Source organism: Sesamum indicum, linkage group LG9, assembly GCF_000512975.1.
Source record: "Sesamum indicum cultivar Zhongzhi No. 13 linkage group LG9, S_indicum_v1.0, whole genome shotgun sequence".
NCBI classification, from domain to species: domain Eukaryota; kingdom Viridiplantae; phylum Streptophyta; class Magnoliopsida; order Lamiales; family Pedaliaceae; genus Sesamum; species Sesamum indicum.
Window position 1 is genome coordinate 276,050 of NC_026153.1, and position 12,411 is coordinate 288,460.

At 36.0% G+C, this 12,411-nt stretch overlaps 2 protein-coding genes across 3 annotated transcripts in view; both read left to right on the top strand.

Moving 5' to 3' along the window:
• Positions 248–4,759, top strand: LOC105169964 (SRSF protein kinase 1). 2 transcript variants are annotated; one of them, XM_011090515.2, is made up of 5 exons: positions 248–719; positions 1,621–2,586; positions 3,631–3,678; positions 3,846–4,277; positions 4,357–4,759. In XM_011090515.2, the coding sequence occupies exons 1-4, from the start codon at positions 495–497 to the stop codon at positions 4,248–4,250; spliced, it is 1,644 nt and encodes a 547-aa protein (XP_011088817.1). In that variant the 5' UTR covers positions 248–494; the 3' UTR covers positions 4,251–4,277; positions 4,357–4,759. The 2 variants fall into 2 exon arrangements, with proteins under 2 accessions (XP_011088817.1, XP_011088818.1); XM_011090516.2 differs by having other exon boundaries at positions 583–719; positions 1,631–2,586.
• Positions 5,979–12,411, top strand: part of LOC105169965 — a gene marked incomplete in the record, with an annotated part of 6,630 nt that continues 197 nt past the window's right edge. Inside the window, 10 exon segments of the mRNA XM_011090517.2 lie at positions 5,979–6,248; positions 6,702–7,040; positions 7,407–7,472; positions 7,597–7,736; positions 9,558–9,684; positions 10,228–10,379; positions 10,782–10,917; positions 11,672–11,756; positions 11,866–12,134; positions 12,282–12,411. Of these exon segments, the coding sequence (XP_011088819.1) occupies positions 6,162–6,248; positions 6,702–7,040; positions 7,407–7,472; positions 7,597–7,736; positions 9,558–9,684; positions 10,228–10,379; positions 10,782–10,917; positions 11,672–11,756; positions 11,866–12,134; positions 12,282–12,411 (1,531 nt within the window).

Below are 12,411 nucleotides of genomic sequence, written 5' to 3' on the forward strand. Positions count from 1 at the left end.
CAGAAGTGTTAGATATAATTTTTCAAATCACAGGGTACAACAAAAAGTCACAAAACAAATTAATGCCATTAAATAAAACAAACGGCAAAGAAAATGTGTGCAATATTTTAAAAAATACAAGAAATTTTTATTTATATTTTTAACACAATGAGTTTTTAGCTGAACTTTTATAGTTGGTTGGGGTTTTATGGAATTTCTCCTTGTTTTAAATTTGTGATAACAACGGATCATCTAATCAGACGTATCCAGAAAGTTCCTCCTACTCAATTTGCTCTCAGCTTTTCAATAAGCACAAAATAAGAGGAAATAATGGAGTAATAAATTCACCCTCTTTTTCCGGTCAAATTCAAGAATAGGTAAACCCTAATCTCACTTCTCTCTGCGAATAACACACTGCTACAAGTGTTGTAGGGCTGAGGTTTCTGCGAGCTTCGCCCGCTCCGCGATCTCATTTTCAATTTCTTCCAAGTCTCCTAGTGGTAAAAAACCGATTGATGGCGGAGACGCAGGTGGAGGCGGCAGTGGATAGGAACGGCGGCGATCGGAGCGAGACGAGCGATTACACTACCGAGGATGAGGGGACTGAGGACTACAGGCGCGGTGGATACCACGCCGTGCGGATCGGGGACACCTTCAAACATGGAAGATATGTTGTTCAGAGCAAGCTCGGCTGGGGCCATTTCTCTACCGTCTGGCTAGCTTGGGACACTCATAAATCGGTAGGTTTCTCTGTTGATTCTTTCACTTTAGTGTTTGCAGTTACGCCGCGAACAAGTATGCATACTTGTGTACTGTAGGTTAATATTTTAATGCACGAGTATTCCTATGAAACGTTGTGGTATTTCTTTTGTGCTGCCGTGTTTCTTGGTTACTGTGTGGGGACTTGTATTGTTTTCATGAAACGATTGCTGTCATTGTTTTGTCAATGGGATTTTGAAATTGAAACATATTCATTCCCGAAAACTTTAATGATGCATTTTGCTTCTCTTATGCAATAGGGATAGGGTTAATAACATGAAATATTATTGTTGGTTGTTAGTAATTCCATTATTACTGGTACATTTTTCTGGCTCATTGCTTCATGTAGTCTTCTTACATGCCTGTTATCTTTGTATTATGTGACTGGAGCAAGTATTTCCTTCTTACTTCTGTTTAGTGCTTGTGAATGCTAGTGAATAGTAGAACTGATTAACTTCTTCTAAGACCTCTAGATATTTTCTGCTGTTCATTTAAAAGGCCTGTGAGATGTGTTCAATATAAATTCAGCTGGATTTAAAATGAGGTAGTTGATTTTTTTTATTTTTTTTTAACTCAATGTATTAATTCTACTGGGAAATAAGAGCTTCGTATCCAAGGAGGTGAAGGAAAAAACTAGTTTAGCAAAATTGTTTCTACCTCTTCAGGCTTCATGTATTATGAGAAGAGAACCAGAAATTGAAGGGAAGATGACTTGTATCCACATGCACAGTCACGCATACGCTTGATATGGCAGACACTCTACATGAAATTGTTTATATTATCATTCATGACTCGCTAATATGGTCATGCCTAACGAATTGTTTGGTGATTGATTACTCTTATTCTTCTTCTTCTTTTTTGTTTTTTAATATATGGTGATAGATGTATGTAGCTCTGAAAGTTCAAAAGAGTGCACAACACTACACCGAGGCAGCAATGGATGAGATCACTATTTTAAAGCAGATCGCTGAAGGCGATCCAGAAGATAAAAAGTGTGTGGTGAAACTGTTGGATCACTTTAAGCATTCAGGGCCAAATGGGCAGCATGTCTGTATGGTTTTTGAATACTTGGGAAACAATCTTTTGACCCTAATTAGGTATTCAGACTACAAAGGGCTACCTCTTCACATGGTTAAAGAAATCTGTTTCCACATTTTGGTGGGATTGGATTATCTTCACCGTCAACTATCAATCATACACACAGATTTGAAGCCAGAGAACGTACTACTTCAGTCTATGATAGATCCAGCTAAAGATCCAAGGAAATCAGGTGCACCCCTTGTTCTCCCTTCCAGTAAAGGCAAGGTTGGGTCCGAGTCTGAGGCATCTCAAGATGCTAAGGGTTCATATGGCGATCTAACTAAGAACCAGAAGAAGAAAATCCGAAAAAAGGCTAAGCGAGCAGCTCAGAGGTGTGCTGGGAAGGACGAAACTGAGCCAGAGAATGAGGCAAGTGGGCCTGAAGATTCTCATAGGGATGATGAGTCCAATATAAAGACCATTGAGGAGCAGGATACTTCAGTTGCTGAGGCAGCAAACAATGATGCAACAAATGGTTCAAGCAAAGGAACTAAGGGCCAGAAGAGAGTCAGCCGGTCAGAAAAGCACAAGCTCTTAGCTGAGGTTGAACTGAAATGCAAACTAGTTGACTTTGGAAATGCATGTTGGACATACAAACAATTCACAAGCGATATTCAGACAAGGCAGTATAGGTGCCCAGAGGTTATTTTAGGATCTAAGTACTCAACATCAGCTGATATGTGGTCATTTGCCTGTATTTGCTTTGAGCTGGCGACTGGCGATGTTCTTTTTGATCCACATAGTGGTGACAGCTATGATCGTGATGAGGTATGAGGGCCCGGTTCTTTATTTAACTACTGTATACATGTAAGTAATGGACAACGAATCACGAATAGCAACTGTTCGCTGTAAACTTATTTGTCTCAAGCAGCTTGCTTGTTTTCTCACTAACTGCATGCAACATGATTTACTGATCTTATCCAGTGCTTGTTTTAATCTCTTTAGAGACTATACTCCCACCAATCATTGATTTGTGTGCCGTATCTGAGGAGCATATATCTGGTGTGGGTCAACATGTTCTCTTCGCACTGTTTAAGACTCTGCAGTAGTTTGTTGTTTTCTTTTGACATATGCTTTAGTCTACCAGTGTGACAGTCGAAGTATGTTTTAGGAAACAATGCTGTAGAGGTTGCACTTCTAGCAACATGTCTTATATAGACTGATGTGCTAACTGAAACTATGTTTGGAAGCATGTTACGGGGTCTCAATCCCCAACAAATTACCTACCAATAACTTCTGCCTGTTGATGATTCTCATATGGTGAACATGTAAATCTTATGTTTCAAAATTCTATTTACTCGTAAAGTGTTCTGTTGGAGATTGGCAGTACTATATACATTAGGCAGGAGAAAGAAATCCGCAGAAGAGCAGCTTTATGGGGGAAAAAATCCTTTACTAGTTTTTGTGCTTCCCTCCTGCTCTTTTTCTTTGGCAGAAAACGAATGCTTGGACAAGGCTGTTCTGCCACCATTATCTGCTCTTGTCCATTGCAAAAGTGTAATTCTATTCGAATGTGTTTTTCTTGAAATTAAGAAGTCATTAGAAATTAGAGTATGAGTGGTGATCTTAATATCAGTAATGATTATTCTATGAAGGAAATGTATACAGAGATTTAGCAAATCTGTGCATCTCAGACGTAAGCAGAATAAGCATCTTTCTCCCTGTTGGTGTGTGTTTGCTTTCAAAGTTGACCTGAGAATTCATCTTCTAATGTCATACACAGCAACATAACATCAATGTCAATCCAATTTTTATGTATTGCTTAATTGCTTTAATGACTGATCATTTATTGTTATTCATTGTGATCTGAAGGATCATCTGGCCCTGATGATGGAGCTGCTGGGGATGATGCCACGCAAGGTGAGAAGTGATCTACCTGTTGATTAGCAAATCAACCTGCCATTGGCCCCAAATAAAAACCTTAAATATCAATGTGTATGCCAATTCAATTTACTGAAGCTAAGCTTGCTTCCTTTAGTATTTACCCTAAGAAGCCATGTTTCCGGCTTGACAAACATAAACTGCAGGTTGCCTTGGGTGGGCGTTATTCACGGGAATTCTTCAATAGATTTGGAGATCTGAAGCATATCAGGAGATTAAAATTTTGGCCTCTCAACAAGGTTCTTGTGGAAAAATATGAGTTCCGTGAGCAGGATGCAAATGAGATGGCAGATTTCCTCGTTCAGGTACTAGATTTTGTGCCTGAGAAACGGTTAACAGCTGCTAAGTGTCTTAATCATCCATGGATAAGTGGACGTGCTCGGCAGCATACCCCATCTAATCAACTGAAGCCAGTTGACAATGGTGGTTCTGAGAAGAAGAGGGAGAATGATGAGAGAGAGGCAATGGAAGTCAGAGTGGGAAACATGGTCATTGATGGAGTGAAAACACCTGGAAATTCTAAATCCGTGGCAAGCCCTGTAAAGCATTGATAAATTTTAATCCGGCATTGGTTTTTGGTATGTGTTTGTCTATCTACATTGAACTGCCACTTTCTCTGCTCCTCGCTCTGATTATTGACGATGGTTCTCTTTTCAGTTTGTCGTGATTAGCAAATCAAGCGGGGGAACGGAGACTATGTTAAGATTACAAGCCTAACATATGACTCGATCATTTGACATACCAGCGAGGAGCTTGACTGAATGCTGCTCTTCCTAGGTTTTGGTTTTGAGAGTATTGTTTTGGTATATCTTTATTGGTTGGTCTGTTGCTGTATAATGTTCAATTTTTTTTTCTTTCTTTGGTGGATGGGTATGTGTACTGAAATTCCCTCACAACTAGTTCCATCTGTTATATGATTTTTTGGACCTTAATTATACATTCGATGCTGCATTTTGTCATCGGTCTGTAATGGACATTCTTAGATGGGGAAAACTTTACTTTTGAAATCTTGGTGGAGGTGTTTACTTGTAATCGATGTTGCTGTTTTCTTTGCGATTTATTTCCCGTATGGAATGTTATATGTTTGTACCTGGGGAAATTTGAGTACCCAATGGCCTGAGTTTGGGTCAGCGTCTGAATAATTGATTATAGAGGATTTGTTTTCTTTTAATTGATTTTACGAAAATTCATTTTTGGATAGTAAATTATAAAATCATGGCGCAGAAAGTTTTATATTTTAATTTTTAAAAAGATTTGGATGATTGCATTTGAATAACTCAAGAAGTGATTATATTTTAGCTCATCACATGTTTTTAAAATCATGATTGATTCAAATTGACATTGAATTTCAAATTCTCATATGAAGTAAGATTTTATGGGTATGGGAAGAAAACTTTCACATTTAAATTTTTGATGAAATTATATAGTAAGTGTTCACCTAAATAAGAAAACCCAAATCAGGTTGACGAAAGAGAAACACCTTAAATATTTGATGAAATTCTATAGCAAGTGTTCACCTAAATAAGAAAACCCAAATCAGGTTGACGAAAGAGAAACACCTTATTAGTGTAGTAATAGTTATAGCACGTTATCTCTATGTGTATATTAAATAATTATTTATATTTTAAATATATTATAAATAAATATAAAATATATAAATCAACACGTCAATTTAAAAATAAATAAATAAATAAAAATACAAAAAAATTGATATTGTTGTTTTACAAACTGTCGTTTGTGAGTAAAAGTGTCATATTAATATAGATAAGTAGTATAGATATATAAATAAAAGAAAAATTTGAATAGGAATGGCAGAAAATACATAAGGGTGTTTTTGATAATTTAAAAAATTTGGTGTCGCAGTGTAAGTAATCGCTGTTTATATGTAAAAATGAGTTTTTTTTTTTTTAGAATAATATAGAGTATAGATGTAGCAGAAGTCCATCAAACTCATTGGACAATATTAACAAAACATCGTATTTTAAACAGAATTATATTTTTTCTAAAAAAGTACTGATAATAACATATATAATTCATCAATTTATAATTCAAGTTGTAATACCTAATTAAGTGGGACAAGCAAATGATCCCTTTCCCGGATGTGAGGTTAAGATTTCACAAGAAAATATTGTGAATTTAAGTCGTATTAATGTATATATTTAGTGTACCTTTAATTCTAATCATGTTTATTTAATTGATTTAGAAATATTAATGAATTTTGTAATATAATTAAATAAAAGTAACAAAAATGAAATTACACGCGCGTGCGAAGAATGTTTCGATAGATAGCTGGTGATGATGTTAGTTGGCAGAAACCTCCCAACGGTAAAACGTGGAGCGTAAAATTTCGCGATGTTATGTTGTGGGAAACAGAAACCTCGCAACGGTAAGAAAGTGGAGCGGCAATCAACGTAGATAGGTAAAATCCCAATCAACGTAGACCAAATTCAAAAGCCTAATACATGTCAAATCCGCTCTCCGAAGAGAATGAAGAAGAGCAAGCATTTCAGCCGCCTCCCGCCCATCACCCTTCTGCGCCTCCTCACGAGGTATTTTCCACCGATGCATACGCGTGTTCTTGATTTCACACTTATTTCTTCTTTGCTTGATTATGTATGTTCGATGTTTGCGCAAAGTATATGAAACCTTGAGTTAGATGGGTTTTTTCACACGTGTTCTTGTGGAACTGTCATGCATTTCAACTGTTTGATAAATGGGTTAGGAGAGTTTACAAGAAAGAAACACGAAATTTGATTCGGTCACATTCATAAGACATTGATCAGTTTACTCAATAATTTGTTCGGGGTTGTTAATGAAAATACTTATTTGCACATGTTGGTTTGGTGTTTTATTAGAAAATGACCCAGTATAAAAGTTGGTATTTGTGAAGTATGAGTTAGACTTGTTGTGTTGTTACGGCATGTAAAGCATTGAGTTCCACTGATTATGGTATTAATTAATTTTGCATATTTATGGTAAACTGCTGCAATTTTATTCTGCAGTCATTCGACATATCAACGACAGTTGATCCCAGTTATGTGATAGCTTTGATAAGGAAACTTCTGCCTTCAGATATAAAAGATGGTGTACATGCTGTTCGAAGTGGTTTGATTTGTGAACAACCCAAAGCTGAGGGCAGCAAAGAGGATGCAGTGGATTTACCTGAAAATGGAGGAGAAGCTGAAGCAATGGAATCTTCTGAAAACTATGGTAAACTGGATCGACCACAACCTAGAAGTGATGATCACAATCAAGGTGCGCCGACAAGCGAAGAAATATGGGAAGAGTGTGGATGCATTTTATGGGATCTCGCTGCAAGTGAAGATCATGCTCAATTTATGGTACTAGTCATATTCATGATATGTTTCTTGACTTGTGTCTTATTTGTGTAGTTCTGCATGTTTCTTTGCTTAAATCTGCTTATGGTCTAAATGCTGGAAAAATCAGCTAGTCAGTCTCAAAACTTGTAACATTTACTGGTAAGTTTTCTGCTCAAGAGACAGACTAGACTTGGAGCTTTTTAATGGAGGAAAAGCTACTTTAATTAACAATATTTCTCTGACTAACAGTACTCTGAACACAAAAGCATATATAATATGAAAATAGCAGGACAACAATGTGTAAGGGTAGAGTTTAGAACTTTAGCCTATTCACTTATATTCATTTGGCTAAAACTTGCTGATATGGACATTTGATTTTCTATATAGGTTGAGAATCTTATTCTTGAAGTGCTTCTGGCTAATCTTGTAGTTTCTCAATCCTCACGTATTACTGTAAGTCATACTGCAATTTATATTCAATTAGACAGCCACCTTTGTTTTTCAGTACTTATTGAATCACATATTCATTTGCTGGAAGGTTATCAGATTCACATTTTAGGTTTGCCTTGTGTTACAGGAGATTAGTCTTGGAATAATTGGAAACCTTGCTTGCCATGAAATGTCACGGAAAAAAATAGCCTCTACAAATGGATTGGTTGGAGTGGTAGTTGAGCAATTGCTTCTAGATGATGTACCTTGCCTTTGTGAAGCCTGCCGGTATTTCATGGCTGAACATTTACCATTGTGAAAAATTCGCTTGTCTTTAATACCTATGTCTTTGCAGAGGGAGAGTTAAAATACTGTTCAGTCAGATTAGTTGTTTATTGCTGAATGTTTCCAGAGTTTATCATGGCAGAATGAAATATTCAATCCATAAACAAATGCTAGAAATAATCAAATGAACTTGCTTTCTTGAGGATGTTTCATATTCATGAATTGGTGTTTGCTATATTGTGTAGACGAGCACCAGTTTTTGGTAAGAAATGCAACTCATTTTTCTAAGAATTTTAATAATTATAATTTGTAAACCTACTATACTCAATGAAATTTGTCACGATGAATTTATTTCTTATATTTCCTTCTGCTTTGTGTGTTTTAATATGAGAAACATAAAAAGAAAATTGCAGTTCTATATAGATGTGCCAATTTTTTCCATGTGTTCAGTTGATTAGTTGGCCACAGTTGGGTCCTCGAAAGACACTTGTTTCTTATGGAGTCATGGTAGAATATGCTGAATTTCTCTGATTACTTTTCCCAGAGTTTTAACTCAGTTGTCTTTAGTTTTTTCTTTTTCATGCTTTTTGGTGCTTGAAGATAAATATTATTAGCTTTCTCTATTTTGTTTAGGAGTATGCTTTAGTCTACACTACTTCAAGTAACAGCCATGTAAGTTTAACCAGAATGGTGTTCGCCAAGCCACTTTGGTACCACCTACAATGTTTAATCAAGGGGTATTGTTGGAGCCATTCTAGTGTTTATAATAAGGTAATGCATAACCATAAATATTTCCCTCATACATGAGAAGTAAGTCAAGACATGATTCTAAAAGTGGTAGTTTTTAATTTAATATTAACAAATCCAACTCCTATGAGCCCACTATGACTAAAATAAGTGTAATCTTAAGAATCTACTATGTAATATCCTCATTTCTTAATATGGTCCTAGGGCTAGAATGTATTTCTTTCATTCTGAAGTAGTATCTTAGTTTGATCTGGCATGATGTGCGAATGAAAAACTTTTTTAGGTACAAATAGAGGCTGCAAGTATGTTCAGGGAAAACAAAAGGCACGAAAGAAACTTAATCTGGAATGTAGGGATTACAGGCTCTTAGCTACATATTCTGAATGGTGCTACTAATTCATAGCATCAATATTTTCATCTGTGCATGAGGTCTTTGTCCTCATCTCCTTGTGAACTTGGTGCTGATTCAGAGAACAAGTTGGAAAACACATGCAGGGAGTGAATTTCTCTGCAGCACCTAGATGTACATACAAATAACTATGTGATTTCACATGTTTAACAAGTTAGAAATTGATGAACAATATATTCATTCATTAGTTTTGCTACAATTTATCCCATGCTTGGTGCATAAGAATGGGCTATCACACACTTTACTATATGATAGGGTTGATCAGACGTGAGTTCAAACTAATGAGATCACACACTCCCCAAAAAATGGGATGCACATGCATGTAATAACACATATAATGTAAAATCACTCAGTGAGTTACATACAAAATATATATATATATATATATATATATAATGATTTGTGACTTTATGTAATTCTGATTATAAGTTCATGTAGTTTCACTAGTATGGCTATCTATCAACTTAGAGAATTGTAGTCGTTAGATACAATTTTTTGATATGCAGGCTACATGAGATTATAAATTTATTTTTTAGCCTTCATCTGTGAATTGGATTCCACTCATTTCTGTTCTGCAAAATCCCCAAGCTGTATCACAAGAAATAATGATTGATTACAATGTGCCCTTAATTCCACTAAACTTACTGCGGGTTAATTTGTCAAGGTAGTGTGTTGACCTTGTGTCTTCAAAGTGCTGAAGGTGTTATTTGGGCAGAAGCATTGCAGGCTGAACCAATTCTCTCTCGTATCCTCTGGATAGCTGAAAATGCTCTAAATCCACAGCTCATTGAAAAGGTAAAATAGCATCTCGCCTTTCTTTCCATGTAACAGGCTTCAGATGAAGCGAGGCTAAAACATTATTAAAAAAATTTTATACAGAGTGCTGAGGTTAATATGTCTTGGACTCTGGTGAATAAGATGGTTGAAGGTAAGCAGTGTTATTATAGGTGATTGAAATAAATGAAAATAGTTATAATGTGTCATACTGACTAGAATTTATTTATGCCTATTTTAACGGTCAAGTAGAATTAGTCTTATTTTTTTCCTAAGTCAGCTGTGTTTGGAAGGTTTCGAAGATGAACTCAAGAAATCTGTATTTAGTTTACATTTGATAATCTCGAGTATGAATTTGGACAAATCGGAACAAGAATATGATTGCTTATCTAGTGTTTATTATTTGATTCTCATGGAGCCTGTGGGGATATCACTTCTCCAGGAAGAATTATTCTGAAATTTATAGAGTAACTGACCGGTTTATTACCATTATTATTATAATAATATGTAATTGGCAGTTTGAGCACTGTCTATCAATACCTCAGCTTTCGTCTTCAATTCCAGAGTGTAGGTTTACTCTTGGCTGTTTTAGAAAGTCAACAGGAAGTAACAGCTCTACTTCTTCCACCTTTCTTGAAGTTGGATCTTTCAAGTCTTCTGATCAAACTCTTGGCTTTCGAGATGAGCAAACTGCAAGAAGACCGGATCCCGGAGAGGTATAGCTTCTTTTGCGGCTTTGCCTAATGGGAGTTGGAGTACCATAGAGATCTTTCTCTTCTGGTGTTCTCAAATCCTGTGAAAGCATTATAACATATTTTGCAATTTCTTGAACTATTGGTTGGAGCAGGTCATAGTTCATACACTGATATCTAGCCATGTTTACCAGTCATAGTTACAATTGTTTAGACTGACATGAATTCAATGACCAACAGAAAAAAAACAAGGTTTTCTGGACTTATTTTTTGCGCAACATGTACAGTTAATTCAAAATGGTTATAGGCTTAAACATTGTCACTGTCCCCCTTAAATTTTGGATTGATTTATTTTTGTTTGGCTTTCCCTTAACCGAATACTAGCTGGAGGCAATGGTTCGTGACTTTGAATCATACTTGCATCAGGTATCCTCTGCTGGATTTGATTCTTCGCACAGTCGAAGCTTTGTCTACCATGGATGACTATTCACAAGAAATATGTCTAAATAGAGAGCTCTTGCAACTAGTGAAAGAGCTGATCAAACTTCCTGATAAATTTGAGGTATGGTAGCTGCTTGTGAAAAGTTTCCATGTAATCATGACGCACGCCATGTCGACTTGTATTTTAAATATACTATATCTAATAGAGTATGCATTTATGTAAATTTGATGTATGTTTATGTAGTGCAGTGGACATTAACTGCTCCACGTTTACTAGTCAATATACTGATACACCCATTTCTAAGAAGCAACTAGTCATCCATTCATACAAGGAGCACTTATAGAGATTTAAGGGGTAGAACTACCTGGTCTGTTCAGCAAACAAAACCAAAATGACCCTAGCATATTCTGCAAGGAAAATATTGGCCACATTCTGCAAATTGCCATCTGAAATATCTTTGCATTCTCTATCCTTATGGCATTAAGAAAAGGATGAATGATATGTTTCACACTTAGAAATATATGGTCAAATTTTCATCTGTGTTTTGGTTTGCACCGTGTAAAAATTAATGGAATTTGTCTCATGAGTTCTCGACTATTTGTATTTCCAATAAGCTAATTGTGTAATTTCTAGGTTTAGATTGACCAGACGATATCTTATTGGAAATGGTTTCTTCTTTTGGGATCCAAAGGAAAATACACCAATATTGTTGGTCTTTTCACTGGGAATAACATATAAGCTGCTGTAAAGCAGCATTATCAAGGCAATAGTTTGCTTTACAACTTCAATGATTAATGGGAGGGTCCTAGGAAAACCTTTCTTGTTTCTTTTTTCGAAGTTTTTTCTTACAACAAACTGTAATCTACCCTTGTAGGTTGCGAGCTCATGTGTAACAGCTGCAGTGTTAATAGCAAATATTCTTACTGATGCAAAAGATGTAGCTTCTGAGTTGTCAAAAGGTACCTTTTTTCTGTGAATTCTTGGTAGCAACTGCCCTGCTATATTGGTAAAATTTTTTGCGTTGCACAGTAAATGAAAATGAGACCATGACAGTTTGTCTTGTATCAGATCTGAATTTCTTGCAGGGTCTATTTGATGTGTTTCCATTTGCTTCTGATGACACCGAAGCAAGGAGTGCAATTTGGAGTGTTATTTCAAGATTATTGATGCTGGTTAAGGAAAGTGAGATGAGCCCATCAATCTTTCACCATCTTGTCTCAATTCTTGCAAGCAAATTGGATCAGATAGAAGATGACCTCCTTGCCTGCCCATTGGATTATGGAGAATACAAAACAATGGATACTCCTGGCACAAAGATGGATGCTAAATTTATTGCTGTATCCTTCAAAATGAATAACCTTAGTCATTTACTGACTGAGTGGGGTTGCATTGACTTGGTATTGGCAAATGTTTTTCATATTCTTGTCAAGTATTCTATGACAGAAATTTTTTCTATCACCTTGTTCCCTTCACTTACTTAATAGATGAAAAGAATTTCCGACATTTTGACACGATGGAAGTTCTTGAATGATAGAGTGAAGTCCACTTCTTCCATGGAAGACTACTACATCAATGAAGAAGATGTTGATAAATTGTTGCACTGCTGTTGCAATG